The sequence below is a fragment of the Pelophylax lessonae genome, assembly GCF_965119305.1.
Source record: "Pelophylax lessonae genome assembly, chromosome: 4".
Taxonomy (NCBI): domain Eukaryota; kingdom Metazoa; phylum Chordata; class Amphibia; order Anura; family Ranidae; genus Pelophylax; species Pelophylax lessonae.
Genome location: NC_138771.1, coordinates 517,996,070 through 518,022,263, shown reverse-complemented (window position 1 = coordinate 518,022,263; position 26,194 = coordinate 517,996,070). Strand labels below are relative to the sequence as shown.

Below are 26,194 nucleotides of genomic sequence, written 5' to 3'. Positions count from 1 at the left end.
TAAAAGGAAGCTATTTCTTCTTCATTGCTCTCTTGCCTTCACCCTTTTTGGGTGTTCCTTTACCACGTAGTTGGCGGAGTCGTTTCATTTCTTCCTTGAAATCCTCATGTTCATCTCTACAAGAAGATAAAAGTTAGATGAGCTAGTCAATACATTTTTACCAAGGGGTCTCTAGGATGTACATCAATTCATAGAACTTTCAACAATCTCCACATGAAAATTAGGTGTAAGAACACACACTGAGTGATCTACATTCTTAGCCAGATGAATGTGTACTTATCACTTGGCCTCAGGAAGAGTTAGGATCCTTTTGTACCTGCAGCCTTGATACTGTTCCCAAGCATTGAATACCCAAATAGCTTCCCACATGGACCTACTGTAGATCGCTTCCCATATGGGTGAATCTTGTGATTAAGAGGTCAGTCTATGAGCTGTAGACAAATCATCATATTTATACATCTGAGCATCCATATCTAAAAAGAGCAATCAGATTAAAACTTATTTAATCACAACAATAAAAGGTTACTGCCTGGTCATGAAGGATCACTGCAGTTAAGGGTTATATAAACTATGGCTAAATATATGTAAATACCCATCAAAAATATGGAGTTCAGGTGTTAGTGAAGGGCAAGGGTAATGCTACAACACCGGGTTTTGTTCCAGTAGGACTATTTCAGTAACCCTGTGCACAAAGCCAGCTCCATAAAGGCATGGTTTAACCACTTTGGTGTAAATGAACTTGAATGGCTGGCGCAGAGACCTTACGCCAACCCTTCTGATTCACCTTAGATTAACTGATTGTGAGCCAAGTCTCCTGATCAAACATCAGTTATCTGTCCCCACACATTCTATTTGGCTAAATGGGAACAATATCTCCCAGACATACACCAAAATCTTATGAAACACCTTCCCAGAAAAGTGGAGGCTGTAATAGTCACACAAATGGGAGGGCAAATCCAAATTAATATCTATGCTTTTGGAGTGGGATGTCAACAAGTTCATAGAGCCATTATAATGTGATGTCCACAAGTTTTGGCCATTTGTTTATGACTATAGAAGTCATGGCAAGTGCAGTTTGAAGTAGCTCATAAGGGAGTGAGAAGCAACTCAAACGTATCACAAAGCCAAGCCTGAAAGAGTGATACACAAGCCCTTTACAATCTTCAGATGTAGCAATACTATGAAAAAAAAGCTCCAGCAACCAGAGAGTTTATGGTGCACTTCGGAAAAACATATATCACCAGAAGATACATCACAAGTACGAAAATCACTTATCTTTGCCAACATTAGAAAGCAAGCCACACAATGATTTACAGCGCGTGGTCTGACATCAAGTTATGCATAATATAAACACTCCAGGTAGCCAAATGTTTTATTTATTCATATACCAGACTTTTTAATCTAGATCTGAAGAAGCAGCTAGTAGTTTTACAAGCAGTGGCATATTTTAAACAGGCAAACATTTGATTTGCCACTTTTGCTGCTGTCAAAAACAGCCAAGGATTGTTCAGTATGAAATTTAAGTCTCTAACATTCAATGTTACATTTACGGTTTTGAAAAAGTGAATCACTGAACCTGCCTCATCATCTAAGGCCACTGAACTAGAAATAAGGAATTTATATGACCATATAGAACTTTATTCAATATATATATATATATATATATATATATATATATATATATATATATATATATATATATATATATATATATATATATATATATATATATATATATATATATATATATATATATATATATATATATATATACACACCCACACACACCCACGTGTGTGTGAATTCAAGAGAGGGTCAGTTGGAAGCTATGCATGTATACCAAGGCCAATCAGCCATAACATTCTGATCACTGACAGGAAGTGTGAACAACATTATGTTGTTACAATGGCATCTGAAAGTGGGTAGGATATAAAATGGTGCATCTCATAAAATTAGATCATCAAAAAGTGAATTCATTTCCGTAATTCAATTCAAAAAGCTTCTTTTGCATGAAGAACTACTGCATCAATACATCATGGCATGGAGGCGATCAGCCTGCGGTATGGCTGAGGTGTTATGGAAGCACAGGTTGCTTTTATAGCAGCCTTTAGCTCGTCTGCATTGTTGGGTCTGGTGTCTCATCTTCCTCTTAAATACCCCACAGGGGTTTAGGTCAGGCGAGTTTGCTGACCAATCAAGCACAGTAATACCATGATCATGGTGCCAAGTCCTTCTGGAAACTGAAGTCAGCATCTCCATAAAGCTGGTCAGCAAAGGGAAGCATGAAATGCTCTAGAATTTCCTGGTAGAGGGCTGCCCTGACTTTGGACTTGATAAAAACCCAGTGGACCAACACCAGCAGATGACATAGCTCCCTAAACCACTGCGTAGAGCAGGCAAGTATAACTTTATTTTTTATTTTTTATAACAAACATGACTTTAGGATCATTTTAAAGTGTTCCTAACCTGACGAATGGGGAGACTACAGTGTCTGAGCATTATATACCATACTTCTATATGTTGGAGGTGAGAGTTCTCAGAGCTTGAAAGCAGCATGTAGTTTTACTATTATGGACATCATTATTCATTACGTATTGGTGAGGGGAACATACTATCATGGGAATTTGGAACACTATATGAAGTCTTTTCAACTTAATGAATTTTTTTTTAAAGGACTATACAGTAGATTTATGGACAATCTTTAGGATTGAAGTACAGTATTATATTCAAGCAGGGGGGACTGTTAAGTGTTTTTTTTTTTTTTTTTTTTTTTTACTCATCACTGTAGTTCACAGCATAGGTTTCATATTTTGATATGATTGAGTAGTTCAGGACACCATCAATCATTTATTCAGTATGTTGCCTCTTATTTTACAAGCTGCTTGTGCTTTGAAGTGAAACAATGGTGACTGGGTGTTTTTAAAATGGAAACCAAATTAATAAAAAATAAAAATAAAAAACAGACATGATGTATAGTAAATTACCTAAAGAGACCCAGAAGTCTCAAATTGCGCATCAGCGGGTTATAGATATGGTGTGGTGGGTACCAGTCGTAGACCTCTTTCCTTTTGGCCAATGGCTGCACGCTGAAGAGCTTCACTACTTTCATAGACTTGCTATCCGTTGGCCGCACAACCTCTCCGAATATCCTGGCACTCAGACAAGTCATGCGAAAAGCATAGTTCGACAAGTTGGACATGGCTGGACTGCTGTGATCTCTCCCTACAGGAAACATAAGACATGAAGAATAGATACTGTATGACTATTTATATAAAGTTACAATCCACATAGATTGAAATAGGCTCAGGGGACACAAACTGCCAGATGTACATCTAGAATTTTAATTCCAGGATTTATCAAGTGCAGCAGACTGCATGCTAATGTAATTCCTGTGGTTGCCAGTACCCTTATCTTCTAAACTGCCCGGAATTGGAGCATGGGAAGATATAAAGCTAAACTCTGGGCACAAAATATATATTTGAATATATTCCTAAATAGACATAAAGCATAGAAATGTGCACTAAAAGCCTTTTGCGAACTCATATCGTAACATCGCCACTAGGCGGTATACGAGAGAGCAGATTTGTGAGAGGGGCCCAGCAGGTCTCACCCACTACAACAGGGGTGGGGAACCTTTTTTCTGCCAAGGGCCGTATAAAATAATCAACTTAAAAATTAGCCTGTTATATTTGACCACAGCGTGCCCCCTTTCAATGCAGAGAGACCACAGCGTGCCCCCTTTCAATGCAGAGAGACCACAGCGTGCCCCCTTTCAATGCAGAGGGACCACATCGTGCCCCCTTACAATGCAGAGAGACCAGCGTGCCCCCTTACAATGCAGAGTGAACAGCGTGCCCCCTTACAATGCAGAGTGAACAGCGTGCCCCCTTACAATGCAGAGTGAACAGCGTGCCCCCTTACAATGCAGAGTGAACAGCGTGCCCCTTTACAATGCAGAGTGAACAGCGTGCCAAGCCCCCCAGACCAGTGCACTTGATTTACCTGTTGTAGCGGCGGCTTCCTCTCTTCAGTCCCTGCGTCTCTTCGAGTCTCCCGCGTCCTGCCTCCTCCTCGGCCAATGGCATTGGCCGAGGAGGAGGATCCATGAGACAATAGCGAATTTTAATTCGCTATTGTCACACAAATGGGCAGCCTCGGGTGCCCCCTTTTCGGAGACTCAGTGTCAGGACGGAGCCATCGGCTCCTTCCGACAGCGGCACGGGGAGGGGGGGCGGACGTCATGATCGTGCGGGCCGGACGTCACGATCGTGGGGGCCGCATGCGGCCCGCAGGTTCCCCACCCCTGCACTACAAGCTGCCTGCAGGAAACTACAGAAAGGATACAAGACCAGTCACCCTACACAAGGAGAGAAAACAGCAGTGACTGGTCTTTATTAGAGGAAGCCCGTGCACAGAGGTAAAGTTTCACACTGGATTACTGCACAGATCAGGAAGAAATACACAAAGCACACCAAGATTCAAGTAAGAATGCCTACGTATTCCTCTATGTAGACATGTTCAGCCTTATGCTACAGTGGGATAGAAAAGAATCATCCCCTTTAAAATAATCAAATTTTATTGCTTTTTCAGTCTGAAATTAAGATACACAGTTTTTGTTTTATCCAGCTGTATTTTACTAGTGCAACTTATAACATCCAAGTGAAAGCATATGACACCAACATATCAGAAAAAAAATAAAATTAAAAAACAGAATCACTGAATGGTAAAAAGGATAACCCTCTTGTGACAATATTATGTTGAACCACCTTTTGCTTTAATTACTGCCTTTAGTCTGTTAGGATATGGCTCTACTAACTTTGCAATATTTGCCCGCTGTTCTTTGCAGAAATGCTCAAGTTCAGTTCAATTTGATGGTGACTGTTTTTGGACTGCAGTCTTCAAGTCATTCCACAGATTTTCTCCTTCAACCACTGTACGGACATTTTTGCTGTGCGCTTTGGGTCACTGTCAAGTCAGAAGGTACAGTTGTGCTCATAAGTTTACATACCCTGGCAGAGCTTATGATTTCTTGGCCATTTTTCGGAGAATAAAGTGAAGGTTCTGGAGTGGCCATCTCAGTCTCCTGACCTCAATATCATTGATCCACTCTGGGGAGATCTCAAACCTGCAGTTCATGCAAGACAGCCCAAGAATTTACAGGAACTGGAGGCTTTTTGCCAGGAAGAATGGGTAGCTTTACCATCTGAGAAGATAAAGAGCCTCATCCACAAATACCACAAAAGACTTCAAGCTGTCATTGATGTTAACGTATTAAGAACTGGGGTATGTGAACTTTTTTGATCAGGGTCATTTGGGTAGTTTCTGTTGTCATTATGATTTAAAAAGAGTAAACACAGTTGATTGATAATAAATGGCTTCAGCCAAACACTAACCATGAGTGAAAGAAAAGTTTTTTTTTGGTGTTCTCATTCATATTCTGCTGTAGCCAATGACAGGTCGACTTGGCCTTGTGTTTAGGATCATTGTCATCTTGGAATGTCCAAGTACGTCCCATGCGCAGCTTCCGGGCTGATGAATGCAAATTTCCTCCAGTATTTTTAACATACTGCATTCATCTTGCCATCAGTTCTGACCAAATTTCCTGTGCCTTTGTAGCTCACACATCCCCAAAACATCAGCGTTCCCCCTCGTGTTTCACATCACTCCTCTCTAGATGTAGTGTTTATGGTTGTTGCCAAAAAGCTCAGTTTTGGTCTTATCACTCCAAATGACTTTGTGGCAGAAGGTTTGAGGCTTGTCTCTGTGCTGTTTGACGTACTGTAAGCGGGATACTTTGTGGCATTTGCATAGTAATGGCTTTCTTCTGGCGACTCGACCATGAGGCCCATCTTTCTTTAAGTGTCTCCTTATTGTGCATCTTGAAACAGTCACACCACATGTTTTCAGAGAGTCCTGTATTTCACCTGAAGTTATTTGTGGGTTTTTCTTTGCATCCCCAACAATTTTTTCCTGGCAGTTGTGGCTGAAATTTTAGTTGGTCTACCTGACCGTAGTTTGGTTTCAACAGAACCCCTCATTTTCCACTTCTTGATTAGTTTGAACACAGCTGATTGGCATTCTCAATTCCTTGGATATCTTTTTATATCCCTTTCCTGTTTTATACAGTTCAACTTTTTTCCTGCAGATCCTTTGACAATTCTTTTGCTTTCCCCATGACTCAGAACCCAGAGATGTCAGTGCAGCACTGGATGAAAGATGCAAGGGTCTGTCAGGAGTCCAAAAACTCATTGACCTTTTATACACACACTCTAATTACAAACAAACAGGTCATAGATGAGGATGGTTACCTTTAATAGCCATTCAAGCCACTTGTGTCAACTTGTGCGCATGTTATCAGGCCAAAATCACCAGGGTATGTAAACTTTTGTTCAGGGTCATGTGGGTAGTTTCTGTTGTCATTATGATTTAAAAAAAGAGTAAACACAGTTAATTGATAATAAATGGCTTCAGCCAAACACTAACCATGAGTGAAAGAAACGTTTTTGTGTTATTCATATTCTCAGAAAAATGGCCAAGAAATCAAATTTTGCCAGGGTATGTAAACTTATGAGCACAACTGTAAACCTTCTTCCCCTTGACAACTTTTTGGCAGTGGGCTGCAGATTTTCCTCAAGAATTTGATGGAATGTTACCACATCTATTTTTCCTTCTATCCTGACAAGTGCTTCAGTCCCTGCTGCAGAGAAACACCCCCATAACAGGATATTACCACCTCCATGCTTTACTGTAGGAATGGTGTATTTGGATGGTGACCTGTATTGGATTTTGGCCAGACATATAGTTTAGTACTGAGGCTCATCTGATCATAACACCTTTTTCCATGTGGCCTTAGCCCCCGTTCACACTGGAGCGACCTGTCAGGCGACCTGGTCGCCTGACAGGTCACCTGGCATAGAGAAGCTGTGGACCCGTTCTAATAGGAGCGACACAAGTCGCTCCGACTTAGAAAAAAGGTCCGGAGCTTCTTTGGGGTGACCTGGAGCGACCTGCATTGACTTCAATGTTATGAAGTCTGTGTCGGCCGCTCCGAGCTCAGTCGTGACTGCATATGGCCTTTCTAGAGGAGTGGCTTTGTTCTAGCAACCCTCCCATACAAGCCATATTCGTGGAGAATTTGTGATATTTTTGTCACATGCACACAATGACCAATCTGTCATAAATTCCTGCAAATGCTTCAAAGTTGCTGTAGACTTCTTGGTAGCCTCTATGACCAGTTTCCTCTTGGCTGTTTCATCCAGTATGTAGTAATGTCCTGATTAAAGGAGGGTCTGTGTTTTACCAAATACCAAACCCATGTATTTTCCTTTTTTATCCCATGAAAATTATGCTTAGATATAATAGAGGGGCTGGCAGGGAATTACATCACTTAAAATTACAGTAATTGGAATTGTAGCCGACTCAACGTAATATAGGTGGGGTTTCCAAAGCCAAACAAATAGTGTACAAAAAGTAAATGACCCAGGAGCAAGCCTAGTGTCAAGGTAGAGGCTCCATACAGAAACACACAGGGGCTGTGTGAATGAAATCAATACAAAACCATCATCAAACCATGGATAAAACTATTCATGACAACGTGGTCAAGAAAAACAACATTAAAAACAACCCAGGCTCTCAGGCATCCATCAATTCACACCAGGGAGCAAAAAGAAAAATAATGTGTCAGCACCAAGATGAAAAATGGTGTAAGTAGGCTTGTAAATATATGGGACAATGTCCACTATCAACTGATGGGCCAACACCAAATATATCCAGTCCACAGAAGCACAAGCACCTTGGATGCAAAAAAGTGGTAGTTGCTGTGAAAGGAGAATCAACTAGCGCACATCAAAGCATGGATAGATGCAAGCTCTAAGCATGGGAGGCAAGCCAGTGCAGACAGTCATGCAACAGGAACAGGCAGGGGGAGAGGGAGCAATTACTCAGGATGTCAACTTTCAATGCGCTGCACTGGCTTGCCCCCCCACCGTTGGTCACATCTCAGAGTGCGCATGCGCCGTGTATGTGCTCCATCTCCCTCCGCCCCGTCCTCTTCCTCCTGTGCTGGGGAAGTGTGGCTCTGTTCTCCGCCTCAGGCTGTGTCAGGAGAGGGAGGGGGGGAGCTCCTCTCACCGGTGCCGGGTATATCGGGATTGGACGTGCCAGGAGAAACCTCCCATCATTCCAGTTCAGGAAGACAAGGGTCATTTTGATATGCTCTTCAACTCTTTACATCTGGTGAGGAGCTGTCTGAAATTTTGGTGAAGGGATATTGATTCACCCTAAGTTGTTTGGGAGGTGTTATCAGAAGTTTCTAGGTAGCGATCACTTATATATGCCCTTTATTATCTTCATCTGGTAAGAAGCACATCTAGAAGGTGGTGGGAAACTGTCACCAATTCGGTACATCACTTCATCACCAGTTTAATTTTCGTTTTCCCATCACCACTTGTTGGAGACTGAGTTTGTTCAGCAGAAACAGTGAACAGTCGGTGTCATCGGGCTGTAGACTCAGCACATTTATTTTCATTGTATATGTGGCATTGCACTTGGTGGACAATATATTTGAGTTTTGGACTATTTTTTTGGATTTTTGTATATCGAATATAATTTCCACCTTCACTCATCATTGTTATCACGTGGTGTATACACATTGCATTTGTTTATGTTTATATGAACTCCTAACACATTGTAGACACCAATTTTTCACAAACATTTATTTCCACACTTTGGATCTTGGTAGCAGCACAATTCTACTATCAGCGCACTTTTTTTCATTTACATTTTGCTTTTTGCCCCCTGGTGTGAATGGATGGATGACTAAGAGCACGAGTGGTTTTCAATGGTATTTTCTTGCCAGCGTTGTCACGAATAGTTCAGTCCTTGGTTTGGTGAAGGTTTTGTACGGATTTAAAGTTTTGCCAATGAAACACTTGCATTTTCTATAAGCCGCTGTGTGTTTCTATATGAAGCCTCTACTTTGACACTAGGTTTCATCTTGCACCTGGGGCCTTTTTTTTGTACACTATATCTAGGCATAACACAGGACAGGGTTAGTGTTTTAATAAAATAAAGCTTGTAAATACCTTTAGGCCGTTCACATAACACCTGGCTGGTCTCCTACTCTGATCCAGGGCTACAGCAGGAGAGGCTAAGCAGGCCACGTGACCTCATCAGCAGATAGAGGGAGATCTCGGCCCCTCCCGCTGCAGCTTTGGATCAGAGTAAGGGCTCTTTCACACGGGCGCTCCGTGTGTCCGCAAATCATCCTATTTTTTTGCGGATGATTTGCGGACATAGTGTAAGTGAATGGCACTGCGGATGTCAGCGGAATACCATCCGCTGACATCCGATTTTCTTCCTTTCAGTTCGGTTCCGTTTTTTGGAACAGAACAGAACCCTATTTTTTCATCCGTTCAAAAAACGTAAAGGAAGGAAAATAGGATGTCAGCGGGGGCATCCGCTGACATCCGCAATGCCATAGACTTACATTATGTCCGCATATCATCCACAAACGGATGGGATGATATGCGGACATACGGAGCGGATGACACAAATGTCATCCGCTCCGTGAAAAAAAAAAAAAAGTGCCGCAGCGGACAAAAGCAGCGGAGCGGCCGTCTGAAAGAGCCCTAAGAAAACCGGCCCGGGAATCACATGATCGGCCTGAAGATAGCTCTAAAAATGTTTTCACAAAGCTTATTAATAAAAAAAACTAACCATGTGTGTAATGCCTAGATATAATAGAGGGGCTTGCAGGGAAAATTTCTAACATATTATTTCATCTAATAGCGACAGGAGGAGGGGGGGGGGGGCGCGTGGTGGCGGAGACAGATTATCGTGGTCAGGACACAGAGGGGGGGGGGCGGAGGAGACAGGAAGTGGCAGGATCAGCCTTTTTTTTTACAGTTTAGAGAGGGGCAGATTGGACAGCACAAGCGCTGTGCTGTTTAATCTGCTATAGGAATAGGATCTCTTTTTCTTTTTAAGGTTAAAAACACTTAATAGACCTCACTGTGCTTTCAGGCATTGAAAAAGCCTTTGTTTTTTTTTCCCCGATCCATCTTCTGACTTGTGCCTGTCCACAACTTTATCCTAGAGATGATTTGACAATACCTTGCCACCCATAGTTGATTGTTTGCTTTAGTTGCACTACCAGGGACTGAAATGGTGCAGGAAAGCTCTTTTTCATGCTGAGCTAATCAAAATGACCACAGCTGATCACAGATGAAAGTCAAATGGTTTTGTGTGCCATTGAGAAGTTGATACGCTGCAACTGACTGAGTTTACAAGTCATTCATCACTTCAACTCAAAGATTCCGTTCTTGATTCTTCTTTTTTTTTTTTTAAATAATGACATGTTGGTGTTATATATTTCACTTGAATGTTATAAGTTGCATTGAATAAATACAGCTGGACAAAACAATAACCGTGTGTCTTCATTTCAGGGTGCAAAGCAAGAAAATGTGATTATTTTAAAGGGAAGCAATTCTTTTCTATACCCACTGTAAGTGTGTGCTCCCAGGTTCTAGGACCATCCCCTTTCTGTAGCTTAGCACTCATGGAAAGGATAAGACTAATGTGGGGGACGAAACACAATATTCCGTTTCAATATTTTTATTGAAACTTCAAGAAATCATGGTTTGCCAACGCAGGAGCAACATTGAACAGGCATGTAAAGAAAGAGCATGTGTACGCATAATCAGTAACATAACAGTTACCAGGACCCTAGAGGACCAGGTTAAAAAAAATAGGTAAATATCACAGGCTATACTATGTTGTTCCCTTAGGGCAGTGGTCCTCAACTCCGGTCCTCAGGGCCCACTAACAGGCCAGATTTTAGGTATTACCTTGGGGAGATGCAGACTAGAGTACTGCAATTTTCTGAGCAGCAAATGAGATCACCTGTGATGTATTTCAGTTATCTTGCAAACCTGACCTGTTAGTGGGCCCTGAGGACCAGGGTTGAGGACCACTGCCCTAGGGGACAGTAATCTTAATAGCCTTCAAATCATGAATGAATAGGAAAGGGATGAAAAAGAGAAATAAAACGGAGAGACAGAGGAAAGAAGGGTAGGGGGGCCCCAAGAGGGAACGAGTACCATGGATGCGGGACCTGTACAAAAGAGATTTAAAGTCAACCATAGCTAATCGAGGCCAGGAACGGTAAGGAGTAACTTAATCCACGGTTCCCAGACTTTCAAAAATATTGCATGCGAATCCCTCAATATACTGGGCATCTGCTCTTTACCCATCAGAACAGTCATCCTGCTTTTCACCCCCTGGAAGGCAACAGAGAATCTTCCAAGCATGGGCATAGGTTCGCTTGGCAGAAATAAAAAAAAAGATATGAGGCCATTTTCTGCAGGGGTGCAACATAAGACAGTCAGCTAGGCATCCTTTCGTACCTTCACATGAAATAATTTATTGACCGAAAGCCGATCAAAGGTAGGCAAGACCATCATATATGTAGTACATCCCCAAGCTGACCACAATTCCGAAAACATCTGTCACTGCTGCCAGGGTAAGTGTGGGCAAGCCTAGCCAGGACACAGTACCAACACAGAAGCACTTTGTAAACGGCCTCGATGGTGGTACTGTTGAATGAGCATTGCACTATCATTGCCCAGGCCTTACTCTAGTCCTCCCCAATAATAGATTCAAGATTTCTCTCCCATTGTGTCACATGGGGAAGGGTCAATAAATATAGCCTACCATTAAGAGAGACGTAAAGCGACTTGAATAAGACCAGGGGACCCCAGGGAGTGTAGACAAGTATGCTTAAAAGGCATCATGCAAAATTGAAAGGTGGAAGTATGATTTAAAAAAAAAGCAAAAACCAATTTCAAATAATGGAAATGTTCCTTCCTGTGGATCTCGTGCTTCTCCTGGAGGGCCTCCCATGACAGAGCGCAAGGTTAAAAAAAGTGATAAAAAGCCATGAGAGATCTACCAGGAGAAGGAACGAAGCTGTTCCAACTCCGGGATGCTAAAACACATTTTTTTAAAGGCAGTAGATCCACTAAAGAAATGAGCAACCTAGTTATTTTAAACCTCCAGTGACAGTTCCTCCAGAATCCTCCTGATGGCTCATACAGAAAAATAGATGTGCAACATAAATCCTAATTAAATGCAGTCACCTCTCACATGATGTCCTGTACAAACTGCCTTTAATTTAATGCATGAGCACTTAAGTTCCAGGACCTGCCATCAAGCTTGCAGACTATTAATCGAGTCACTTCCAAATAATGCTGACCAGTGTTTTCTTCATCAGTCTGTCACTAATCTGTCAACTTTTGAGCAGAGCAGCAGCCCCGACTGAAAAATGATGAGAACGCAGGTGGGGCCTCTAAAAGGCATTTAGGGAGATTCCGGTCACGTCAAAAAAATGCAGAAAACTGACAAGCATTAAACTAAATTTTCTTTCAGTATGCACTCACGGCATATTTTAATCCCTTGCGTCAGACAGGCAGGGCAGGATAGAGAGCTAAATGAACATTCCATATAAAACTGAAGGATTATCCCAAAACAGCCCAAATCAGGAACCAAAAACACACCTTTCTTGCATCATACTGTGCCAAAATTAAAAGGGACCTTCGCCAATAAAAAAGTGCATGTGAGTTATATTGAATGAGGCATTGGGGTTGCTTTACTGAAGGCAAACAGACTGTGCACTTTGCAAGTGCCATTGCACTAAATTGAATTTGGTGAAGCTTCATTATATAAAGAAAACCCAATCAGGTGCAAGGGAAAAAAAACATAATAAAATTTTATATTATATTATACACACACACACACACACACACACACACACACACACACACTTATTTAATTTGTTTGCTTACACATTATGGAAACCAGAAGAGCTCTGCCACACTCCCTATGCTTTGGGGAAAAGGAGTGCAACTGCACTTGCAAAGTGTACAGTCTATATATAGCTTTAATGAATAAGGCTCATTTCAGAAGGGCGATTTATCCTTTTTTGGTATAGTTTTTTTTTTTCTATGGAATCGCTAACTGGCTAATTTCTCAGCAATTTGTGGATCAGTTACTCAGAGATTGAGATACAGCAGAGTTTCATGTTTGAAACAATCACTCTAATGCCTCGTACACACGCAACGATTATCTGCCGACCGATCGTCCGACTTTTGTCCAGAGTGGTGTTTTGTTGGTTGGAATGTGCCTAGACTGCGCACGATTTTTCTCGACAGAATTCTACTTCAGAAGTGATGTCATGTGATGGTTTACTTTCCGTGTGTTTTTTCTTCTCTGAGCATGCCCAGTCTTGCTCATCAGAATTTTGTCTGCCGAAATCTGTACTGACTGACGGAAAATCGGCCGTTGTGTTGACGGCCAACAAAAATTTTATAGCCTGCACACCAGATTTTTTTTAGCCGAAAAGTCGGAGTCGGTTGTTGAAAGCATCATACTAACAAGCCGAAAATCGGCCGATCGGACATTGGCCAAAAATTCCCGGCCAATAATCGATGCGTGTGTACAAGGCATTAGTCTCCATTCACACTAGTACGACTTGTCAGTCGACTTGGTCAGCCTGACAAGTCACGCACCATTGCGGTCCATTGACTGCTACAGGAACCGTTCTAATAGGAGCGACACAAGTCGCTCCGACTTAGAAAAAGGGTCCTGTACTACTTCGGGGCGACCTGGAGCGACTTGCATAGACATTCATTTTATGAAGTCCGTGCAAGTCATGCCGAAGTCGCGGTGCACGCGACTTCACGGGTCGCCCCCGAAGTCGTGCCGCTTCAGTGTGAACCTGACTTAATTCACCTCCATGGACTTCGCTACAAATCGCCGAACGAGAACAGATTGTAGTAGAGCACACCAAGCCAATGCTGAAGCATTAGTTTGGCTTGAAGCAGCAACCAGGGCTGCCATTAGAAATCATCGGGCTTACCTGACAGGGAGGAGACATGCAGGCTGAAGTCTATCTTGATACTTTGGCGGCTAGTTGGGAGTGCGGCATCTTCTTCATTTGATGTATCGTTCTGGATAGGCATTTTGGCCTGCACTCCTCTTCCGGTGGATCTTGAAAATGTAATTCACGGCTTGGAATGTCATTCAAAGTTTAGTACCCTGTTCGGGAACTCTGATAAAATATCAGGGGTCTTAACAGACCCCCCAATGTCTCACATTTATGACAGAGAAAGGGACTGAGGACACAGATTCATCACCCCCTTTTTCTGGAGATTTAGCTGCACAGATGAATGAATAGGAAGCTCTCTATGGCTTCATGTTCATTCACAAACTTAAGCATAATAAACACAGTTTACTATGCTTTAGTGATGAATAGACACAGAAGCAATCAGTAAAGATCGCTCACTGTGTTCATTCAGGAAAGGAAGAGCTGGTAAATATGACACATATTTACCAGTCCCTTTCCCCGCTCCCCATCCTGAAACATCCCCCCCATGTACCCGCAGCAGGAGAGAAGAGAAGGGAAGCCGAAAGCGCTGCGGGGGAGGGAGGCACACAGGGAGGAGTGAACAGCAGGTGGAAGGGGGTGCAGATACTAAAACTGATCCCCCTGCAGCACAGCCTAAGGGAGAAAGCCAGCAGGTGCTGCAGGTTGAGGCACAAGAGTCGCAAAGCAGTACAGCCGGCCCCTCCTCCTTGGGCCCCCCTTTTGAATTGATGGGGCCCGGGCCCAGTACACAAGGGCCAGTTGTACTGCCTTATCAGCAGCCCTGGCAGCAACAAATCGCTTCTAATGGACAAGTTGCCAACTACAAAATCAATTAAATCACTAGATTTACCTAACTACAGTTAGCGTTTTGCAGTAGCGAATAATCTCTTCTACAAAACTGTCTGTCATCAGTCAGACAGCTGGACAGAGTTATAATCATGATTAAAATGCAAGCATACAAATTCAAGCCATCTTCTGATTGTCACACCCATGCCACACTGCAGAGCAAGTGATCTTACTTTTTCTGTTACAGGTAAGCAATACGGCCTGGCCACTGATCCTTCCTCAGCTTGCTGACTAAATTATGACAGTGCAGGAGCATTATAATGAGGTCTGAAGGCGGGTCACATTACCGACGCTGTGCAATGCAACCCAGCAGCACTGGTTCACAATGGTGTGCAAAAGATTATGGTAGGATAAAAAGTCCTTAAATTTCCCTTTAAATAGAAGAACATTTTTTCTACATTGCTGTGGGCAGATGTTGTATCTGGTACAGAGTGTTCTGAGTAAAATAATTTAGATAATCAGAAAAATGTTGTAATGAGTAAGGTCATATAAAGGCCTTCAGGATCCAGGAATCAAGCCTGCTGCCAGCACTCTATGCTTCTCCAAAGGCCTTGAGAAAAATCTGTTAGCTTAAAAGTGGACTTCTAAAAGTCACACTTCATGTGAATCAGCAAAAAATGTGTCCGCATTACCCCAATCATTTTACTTTGGGTTAAAAAAAAAAAAAAAAAAAAAAAAGAACCTTCTTGCTGTTCACTATGACAAAAGAACCGCATTTCCAAGCTCCCTCGTGTCTCATGGTTTCTCAATATCAGTTGCATTGTGGGTTTTCACATCATTAGAGGCTGAAGAACAGTAATTTATGATCACAGACACCTATCCTGATAGACTTGATGTGAGAAAAAAGGAACAGCAAGACCTAGCTTTGTGCTGGCAGCAGCAGGGAAGCTTTCTGGGATATTCCATTTTCTATGTACCAGGTAATCAATACCTCTGGGTCAGAATCTGATAAGCCAATCAGAACTTCTACCTGCACCTAGCTCTCACCACCTCTCTGGAAGTGGAGATCATTTAACAAGAAGAAGAAAGTAAAAGTTCCTGAAAGGGAAGTACACTCTATGCCCAAAAGTATTTGGACAGTTCTCCAATCAAGTAGCTTGACCTCAGCCCTATAGAACAGTGGTCCTCAACTCCGTTCCTCGGGGCACACTAACAGTCCAGGTTTGCAAGATAACTAAATTACATCACAGGTGATCTCATTTGCTGCTCAGTGATTGCAGTATTCTAGTCTGCATCTCCCCAAGGTAATATTTAAAATCAGGCCTGTTAGTGGGCCCCGAGGACCGGAGTTGAGGACCACTGCTATAGAACAACTTTGGCAGTAACTGGAACATGAACAAGTCTTCTCATCAAACATCACAAACAGACTTCCCTGTCTTCTGGCTGAATGGGCACAAATAATCTTATCAAAAGCCTTCTCAGAAGAGGGGAGGCTGTTATAGCCACAAAAGAGGGAAGGGGAAGCCTGTGCCCAGTTTCCTAACCCTCCGAGTCTTACTATGGACCCCATTGAGGAACTCCTTGCTCAGAAATCTTTGCCTAAACCCTTGTCAGCTCTTTACCTGGATTTACTTAGGGTAGACTCCCCTAAGATGGAACGGCTGTGGGAAATGTGGAAGGCAGACCTTCAGAAACTTGACAAGTTAAACTGGGAGGACTGTTTTGAGGATAGTACCAAATTGCTGATTTCCTCACCGGACAAACTGAGTCAGACAAAATTCTTGCACAGGGTTGAGTATAACCCCCAGAGTGCACAGAATCTACCCTCATAGGTCACAGGAATGCCCTTGTTATAGCGATGGTATAGGTACATATTTACATATGTTCTGGAGCTGTCCGGGGGTGACCCGGTTTTGGATAGTGGTGGTTGAACTCATTAACTTTCGCCTCCGGCTGGCCCTCCTGGTCTCCCACAAACTGGCACTGCCTGGTACTTAGGATGATCAACAAAGGCCTAGATTGTACTAAAATATTGATCTCATATTTTTTATTATGCTAAAAGAGAAATTGTACTTAAGTAGAATGCATATTCCCCCTCCCTCTGTGGGTTCCTGGGAAAAATCTATTAATGCTGCCCTTCCTATGTACAAAATAACATAGATTAGAAGAAATTGCCCCAGAATTTGACAGGGTGTGGTAGCCATGGACAGCTTAGGCGGGGTGCTTGCCCCTTCTGTTCATTTCAGTTGGATGCTGGGGTGGCTGTGATACCCCCCTTTTGGTATTATTGTTTGATCTGCAGGTAGGGCTTTAATACAACTGTAGGTGTTTATGGGTAGCTGTATGAATCTTTGTTTTCTCTCATGAGGACATTGTATTATTGCCAATGTCAGTGTGAGATATTTATGCTTTGATTATTACTATACCACATGTTGAACCATGCCTTTGTTTACAATAAAGGAACATTCTGTTTGTTAAGGTGGGAATGGGAGGCCCATCTTCATGTAAGTGTCTAAAGCAGGCATGTCCAACCTGCGGCCCAGAACCACAGGCAATGCGGCCCACTGCCCCCTGACAATTATTTTTTTTTGCTGAGGAAGAAGGAATTTGAGTCAGGGCACGGCCACAGCGGCTTCCAACTAACTGTAGGCAGAGGCTGCCTCAGAGCCTCTGTCAATGATAGACAGCACATTGGTGATGTATATCATAGGAGCCGGTCCAAGAGGCAGGACTTTGTATGACAACGGTCGCCAGGTAAGTGGGAGATCCCTGCTCTGTGTAATCCAGCGGCTCTCCTCTCTCTTCATTGCAGACTGCATTGGATGGGCACTCACTGGTGAGGCTACATTGGATGGGCACTGATCAGACTGCATTGGATGGGCATGCACTTGTGAGGCTGCATTGGATGGGCACGCACTGGTGAGGCTGCATTGGATGGGCATGCACTGGTGAGGCTGCATTGGATGGGCACTGATCAGGCTGCATTGGATGGGCATGCACTGGTAAAGCTGCATCGGATGGGCATGCACTGGTAAAGCTGCATCGGATGGGCACTGTGTAGGCTGCATTGGATGGGCATGCACTAGGCTGCAAGTGCTGTGCGATCTCCCATCTGCCGCGGGAGACTTAAAGCGGAGTTCCACCCAAAAGTGGAACTTCCGCTTTAGGGAGTCCTGACCCCCCGACATGCCACATTTGGCATGTCATTTTTTGGGGGGGGAGCGGGTACCTAGTTTTGACAGGTACCCGCTCCCACTTCCGCTCGGAGCGCCGCGGCGCCCTGAGCGGAAGTTCTCCTCTCCCCCTCCCTCCCTGCAATCTTCTGGGACACGTCAGAGGTCCCAGAAGATTGCCGGCCAATCACGGCGCGCAGCGCGACTCGCGCATGCGCAGTGGGTACCCGGCTGTGAAGCCGCAAACTGTAACAGCCGGGTGCCCACAGCAGTGATGCCGGCGCCGAGGGAGAGGATCGAGGCTTCCGGCGGCCGCATCGCTGGACCATTGGACAGGTGAGTAAATGGCTGGAACTCCGCTTTAAGGTGTCTGCAGTCAGTGACAGAGCCGCTGCTTCCTGTATAGTTCCAGCTCTGTCACAGGCGGAGTGATATGAAATGCACTCCTCCTGTGCATTAGCGTGTGTAAATTGTTGCAATATGTTTTTTAATAAGTAGTTGTGTTTTGTCATAATAGGTAATGTCCTTGTTCATATATGTATGAATAAGGACATGACAATTCCTGGCTGCCTAAGTCATATGTGCTAGGGGTGCAACCAGCCCCCAGCACATAACTGTAAATATCCCAGCATGTGCAGTGTGACTCCTATCACCACGACCACTTCAAATCACTGAAGTGGTCATGGTGGTTAGAGTGTTCCTTTAATATCTCTAAGAAGTAAACCTCTGTATACTGATTCAATTTCATTTGATCATCCTCTAGTTGTGTTAAATTAGTGGGTAGGGGGGCGGCGCGGGAAGGGAACGGCGGCATTTTATTATTTATATACCTAAACTATAGTATATATTTTATATGCGGCCCGAGAAAATTTCTCTACACAAAATGTGGCCCAGAGAAGCCAAAAGGTTGGACACCCATGGTCTAAAGGTTTTGGAATAGGATGTCCAACAATCTCAGAAGTCCAATGGTCAGGTGTCCATTAACTTCCTAAGTATTTCTGCAGGTTATGGTGGTGCTTGGCTTGACAAATTTGCTTTAAACCTAGGAGCCAGCTAAAGTTAGTTTTTTAAACTAACAAATCTTAAGAGTGGAAAATGTAACATGTTCCCGAAGGTGAACTTATCCTTTAACCCTTTCACAGACAGAGCTGTTTTTGCATTTTTTGCACACGATTAAAAAATAATTTTAGACCTGAAGATTACATAAAACCCCCAAACATTTTATATTTTCTGAAAGCAGACACCCTAGAGAATAATATAGTGATAGTTTCAATTTTTTATGTCAGACGATATTACTGCAAAGGTAAACTATAACGCGATTGTAAAGTCTTCCTTTTAAAAAGAAAAACAAACATGTTATACTGACCTGCTCTGTGCAGTGGTTTTGCAGAGCAGCACAGATCCTCCTCTTCTAGGGTCCCCTGTTGGCACTCCTGACTCCTCCCTCCTGCCTGCACTCGCTATGCCGGTTCCGGGCCTGCAGATGGGCAAGCAGAGCCCAGGATACAAAGCGGGGGGGGGGGGGGGTGTGCACAAGGTGTGGGGAGCATTTGGAGAGCAGCCCAGGCACCACGACAAACTTCTTGTCACCATAGCGACCTTGCACCTGGGATTTGTCGAGTCCTGTCTTAGTGCAAGCTAGTGCCATTTCATTGAATGAAGTCTACATCCATACGGTTGTTGTACATTTGTCATAAAATAAAAAAAAAGATGTTCTACTTATCTGTTCTGTGCAACGATTTTGCACCTCGTTTTTGACAATCCCACCCTATCAGCTCCGCCTTCCTCTGGGTTTGTCCTTAGCAAACCGGGCACCAAGTACACATCCATGAGCGTGCGCTCCTCGAACCAGGCTGTGTGCGTCCATAGACACACAGAGCCTGTAAAGCCCCGTACACACACGCAGATCGTCGTCATACAAATGTTTGTCTTTTCTCCCCGGGATGTCGGTGTCTGTTGAAAAGTGCAAAGACAGCACAAGGACAGCACAAGAATTTTGTCCGCAGACTTCAGCTGACTGCAGAAGTGACGTCATGTAATGGTTAACTTTCCCTGTGTTTTTTATTTTCTGAGCATGCCCAGTCTTGCAAATCTGCGGTCTGTCGGCTGATTTCTGTACTGACAGGCGAACAATCGTCCGTTCTGGTGTCTGCAGACAAAAATTTTCATGTTTGCAAGAAAGACTCTTGTCCGCGGATTGTGTGCAGACATCTGTCGGAGGCACCATACTAACACGCATACAATCGGCAGATCTTTCGTCCGCCGACGTTTGTATGACGACGATCTGCGTGTGTGTACGGGGCTTAAGCCATATCCCTACATCCTCCACACATGAGTTTGATCTGAAGTTTAATCTATTTATATTTTGCCTTCCCTGGTTTCTGTCTTCCCCCCTCATCTACATGCTAATGAATTTATTAAATAGAACCTTTCCATTTTCATTACATATTGTGTTTTACACACAGTGACATAACTGGGTCTCTGTGCTTCTCTATGTAATGCAAGCAAATCATGACTGGTGGGTCGAGCCAGCAGGGAGCTGTACACAGTTTCCTGAAAACAGGATACTATGGCAACACCCATGTATGATGTGGAACTGCCATGACTGAAAGAACTGATATCCAAATAATGAAATGGGCAGGCCAGCGAAAGAGAGGAACAGGTTAAAAGATACTGAACAGTGGGCTCTATATGACTTGCTGCAGCTTCTAATGCACATTGTGAGACCCTTGCAGTGTGCAGTGAAATCAGAGCAAGCAATTTCCATACCAGAGAGGAACCTGTACAACTGTGCAAGACTGAAGGGAAGGCTGGAGTTTCACTTTATCACATACTTCTGAGATTATTTAAAGCGGTAGTAAACTCAGCAATCCAACTTGTTAAAAGCAATATAGGTATTACAATATAGCTTTAAATATCATTCCGCCTTATTAATAACTACCCTTCGTGTTTTCATGCTTTTTTGGCAGCTTATTTTTGTTCCTCCGCCTCCCATCCAAATCCATCTTCTGCATCTAGGCTGTATTTTACTTCCCCCTTCCTGCCTGTGCTGGGCGAAATCTCACACATGTGCACTGAGTATTAGCCAAGCCTCATTTTCGTTCCCATGATTGGCACCGATGTTTAACACCTCCTTGTGACTTGCTATGTCACATGGGGTTGTATAAGGAAGGTGTAAATGGGAATGTACTCTCGTGGGAATGCTGCTAAGAGTGGATGACACGGGCACAGCACCCTACAGAAAGGACTAACGGCACACAGAGCATGCCGTGAATCGTGGTAACGATGAGCATGCGCCTAATGAAGTAATTGAATGTAAGAGCACGCGATTTCAGCGGAATCCAACAGGTTAGCCAGAAACCAGCACCACGTACAATGTTTAATATTGATTTCAATGGAGGAAAGTATACAAATAGAGTTTGCTACCTCTTAAACATATCTACATTTTTTAAAAAAACTACTGCTCTCTGTGAAACACTTGGCTAATATAAACATCTATTTTGTATCTCCGTCATGCATCATGAGAAGTCTATTGCTCTTTACACATTTCTAGTTGCTAAGGTATTCCCATAGCCAGAATGACCCCCAACCTCCCCCACCATTCCCACAGAAGAATGTAGGTGCTCAGGAAAGGTATTAGGCCTCTTTCACACGGGCGCACCACCCGACGGAGTCCGCTCTGCTCAGTGGGGGAATCGAACCACCGATCCCCGCTGAGCAGGCGGATGACAGCTCCATATCCGCTCTGTGTGCGGAGACGAAGCTGTCAGATCCCCACTGTCCACTATGGGGATAGCGGATGAGAACAGACCGCTGCTGCCTCTTTTGAGAGCAGGAAAAGAGGAAAGCGCCAAGACAGACAGCGCCGACTCATTGCAAACGGACTCAGCTTTAAACATTTATATAGAATTTCAGAGCAGCCAGGACTCTTAACTAACACTGGAGAAGACAGAATCTGGAGTTAGAGGAACTCCAGGCTCCCCCCAAAAAATTAAGTCAGCAGCTACAAATACTGTAGCTGCTGACTTAGTATAAGGACACTTACCTGTCCAGGGATTCCGTGATGTCCTCATCCAGGCCAATTGTTCAATCAGCTGGCATCTGAAGTAAGGGAAACAGGAAGTGAAACCTTGCGGCTTCACAGACCGTTTCATGTTGCATCATGCGAGTCACCCTGCGCCTTGTGAATTGTGTCCCAGAAGACTGCGGGGGGAAGGAGGGGGGTGAACTGCTGCAATCTGAGCCAGAAGTAGGAGCAGGTACATGTCAAAACCAGGTTCCCGCTCCCCCACAAAAAGTACGAGGATTTATTTCATCTCTGTGTATCAGCTGATGCTAGACACTTCACTGGGTACATTTTAGGGTTTACAACCACTTTAAGAGCCGGTTCACATTTGTGCGGCTGCGGCGTTCGCATGTCGGAGCGCACTGCTCCTTCATTACATGCGATCGGCTGTGCGGTGCGAGTTTAGCCATACACTTTGTATGGCTAAATTCGCACCGCACCCGCAGCAAACACGCACAGGACCCTTTTTGGCAGCCGCATCAGGATCGGATCGCACAGCGGTTCACACTTGTGCGATCCGATCCTGTGCGAACTGCAAGATCGCACTGCGATATGCGATCAAACTGGGGGTGTCGTTAAGATTACATTGACACCCCCAGCGCATCGCATATGGCAGTGTGAACTGCCGGGGGTGCGTGTGCGATGCGGGAACAGGCTGCGGATTCGCAGCCTTCCCGCATCGCATAAGTGTGAACCGGGGCTAAAGCTTCCATGCAGAAAATAAAATATAGCATCACATCTCAATCTTTTTTTTAAGTCCCATTTTTCTACACACTATAATAAGCATTTACAATTGCAGTTCAAGTCATAGTCCTGGTTCACATCTATGCAGGTCGAGGTTGATGCATTATCTAGGTGCAGTTTGTGTTTTTATCACAAACGCTTTTAATGTGTTTTTAATGCATTTTCGGGAAGTGTGCTGTCTGATCAAAACTGCAGCAAGATTTTTAACACCACAACGGAAGCGCAACGGACCAGTGTGAAGACATACATAGCATTTAAAGGGATGACTTTTTCTGGAGCGTTTTGTCACGCTAAAGGTGCGGATAATGGCCGACAATAAATTCATAGTCATTTCAATTCATAATATTATTAAAAAGTTGAAAATACAACTATATATAAAATTATATATATATATTTATTTTTAAAACAGCCATTTTCGGTTATAGCCTAGTGCATCCTGAATTTTCGGTTTCATTTAACGGTTTAACTAAAAAAATTGCATTTTTTGTGTTATGTGTACTGTGAGAGACTAGATATAGTGCATACAGGGTCCTGGGTTTAGTAATACTTTAAGAATTAATAGCACCACAAGCGTGACCATTGTAGCGTCTTCCCAGAACACACAGGCGTGGTTGGGGCCCAAAGGCTGGTGCACATCTATGTGGTGCATTTTTGACGTGTTGCATTTTACATGTGCCTTAGGCATGCTACTTTTTGAACACATCTTACCTAAATGCACAGGTGTGCTCGCTCCCTGGCTGCAATTTAGGGTGCAGCAGAGAGGATCTGTTCAGCACGGCGGTGTGGTACATACAGTGGTGCGATCCGCTGTCAATCCGAATATCATACCAACACACCTTCCTAGTGCACTTGTTTTGTAGTACAGTAAACCCCCATTATACCGCGGTTCCGTTTTCACGGTCCCGGTATTTTGCGTTTTTTTTCTGTAAGACCTATTAACATTATTTTATTGATTAAATCATTGTTAATTAAATATTTTTGTGTTTTCCATTGCTCTGTCTCTCAGTATCTTTTATGTGTTTAAATGAGTTTCTATTGTTTTAAAAGTCTGTTTAAAGACCTTAAAATGCTTTAAAAAAGTACAGTGAAAGTTATAAAAACATGCCTAGAGTGTATTTAAATAGGGTATTTCTATTTCGCGGATTTTCACTTATTGCGGGTGGGTCTGGAACGTAACCCCCGCGATGGAGGGGGGGGTCTGGAACATAACCCCCGCGATGGAGGGGGGGGGTCTGGAACGTAACCCCCGCGATGGAGGGGGGGGTCTGGAACGTAACCCCCGCGATGGGGGGGGGGGGTCTGGAATGTAACCCCCGCGATGGGGGGGGGTCTGGAACGTAACCCCAGCGATGGAGGGGGGGGGGTCTGGAACGTAACCCCCGCGATGGAGGGGGGGGGGTCTGGAACGTAACCCCCGCGATGGAGGGGGGGGGTCTGGAACGTAACCCCCGCGATGGAGGGGGGGGGTCTGGAACGTAACCCCCGCGATGGAGGGGGGGGTCTGGAACGTAACCCCCGCGATGGAGGGGGGGGTCTGGAACGTAACCCCCGCGATGGAGGGGGGGTCTGGAACGTAACCCCCGCGATGGAGGGGGGTTTACTGTATACATTTTAAGAATTTCTGCCCGCACACTTCACTCTGTAGCGGCGCATTTGGTTAATGCAACATGCCTCCATTGAACACCTCATCTGTGCTGATGTGAAGGGAACTTTTATCTCTCCTTGCAGAGCAAGCTAAGACTTTCTCTTCCACAGCAGATAAAGATCCATGATTAATAAATATGGATCATTTAATGACATAAACCCTTTCTACAAACTCAAAAACAAGGTAGGTGTCACGCCTGCCCTTGTAAAGGTGAATACATCCCCAGGGGCGACAACAGGAGATACAGAACAGGAAAGAGTCGCTTTCTTACCTGTGTGACCTCTCTACAGCTCCATGCAGCCTGTCCAACCCGGAAGCAGTCGCTGGATGTCCGGGGTCATGGCAGTGCACGTGGCGCATGCGCAGTGAGCTCCGGCTGTCAATCAGTGGCCCGCCCACTGCAAAGCGTGCCTGCAGAGCGGCGGAGGTTGCCAGGCGATGGAGTTCCCGCCCACACTGCGTTTCGTGACGTCAGGGTGCGAGAAAAACCATTGGAGATGGAGGGTTGTGCTGTGAAATTGTGTGTATAATGGGTAGAGGGAGAATCTGGACGTCTGTATCATATAGCGATGTGGGATATATATGTGGAATACATTGCTCCTTCATAAAACATTCTGTATGTAGCAATCTAATAAACAGATACATGTTTGACACATGACTCTGATTTGTAATATGATCTCTGACCTGCAACAAGTTGGGTATACACCATACAATCTAATTGTACAATCTCTGTACAGTCTTCTTTAGCATTACCAAAACTATATTCTATGAGGACAAGCATAATGAAGCTATTCAATTTGTATGAAGGCAGGCCAATCCCTGGTGCTACATAGTTTATGGTAGATCTACAGGAGATCGTTTAGAGAGGGGTTCGGCAAACTGTCCATCCCAGTCTATGGATGCCTGTCGATCGCAGGCCGGTGACAGGTAGACTATAAACAGGTCCCTGCACCGTCAATCCCCGCCTTCTAGTTGGCAATCCTTCTTTCTCCCCCCCAGTCTCCTCCGCTGTGCTGTCCAAGTGCTAGTTCTCTCTCCCTTCCCCACCAGCCTCCTCTGTCACTGTCATCAACGAACAGCAGAGAGCGGGAGGTGGCAGAGCTCAGGAAGGAGGGCAGGAGATGGAGCTGACTAAATTAACTTTTCAAGTTAACCACCCGGAAATTAATTGCTAGGTCACAGGGCGAGGGCGGTCCCAAGCAACCAATCTCCAGCTTGTTAATATGAAAAGTTATCTTCCAGCTCCTGCTCCCAGCCTCCATCCAGAACTGTGCTGTGTACACAGGTAGGGCACTGCATTCTAAGCCCAACGCATTCCTGAACCCTGAATTCTTAGCACAACGCACTCCTGAACCCTGAATTCTTAGCACAACGCACTCCTGAACCCTGGATTCTTAGCACAACGCACTCCTGAACCTTGCATTCTGAGCGTAACTCACTCCTGAACCCTGCATTCTGAGCGTATCAGACTCCTGAACTCTGCAATCTGAGCGTAACATAACAGACACCTGAACCCTGCATTCTGCGCATAACAGACTCCTGAACCCTGCATTCTGAGCGTAATGGACTATTGAACCCTGCATTCTGAGAGCAATGTACTCCTGAATCCTGCATTCTGAGTGAGACACAATCCTGAACCCTGCATTCTGAGCATAACTCACTCCTGAACCCTGCATTGTGAGCGAAACGTACTCCTGAAGCCTGTATTCTGAGAGCAACACACTCCTGAACCCTGCATTCTGAGCGTAACTCACTCCCGACCCTGCATTCTGAGCATAACTCATTCCTGGACCCTGCAATCTGAGCGTAACACATTCCTGGACCCTGCATTCTGAGCGCATCATACTCCTGAACCC

General features: G+C 44.3%; 1 protein-coding gene across 1 annotated transcript; it reads right to left on the bottom strand.

Annotated features, from left to right (window-relative positions):
• Positions 1 to 24,709, bottom strand: MRPS33 (mitochondrial ribosomal protein S33). The gene is made up of 3 exons (XM_082254641.1): positions 24,610 to 24,709; positions 2,985 to 3,222; positions 1 to 116 (listed from the first exon to the last, which is right to left on the bottom strand). Exons 2-3 carry the CDS (start codon positions 3,197 to 3,199, stop codon positions 11 to 13), a joined length of 321 nt encoding a protein of 106 aa, XP_082110767.1. The 5' UTR covers positions 3,200 to 3,222; positions 24,610 to 24,709; the 3' UTR covers positions 1 to 10.
• Between the last annotated feature and the right edge of the window lie 1,485 nt (positions 24,710 to 26,194).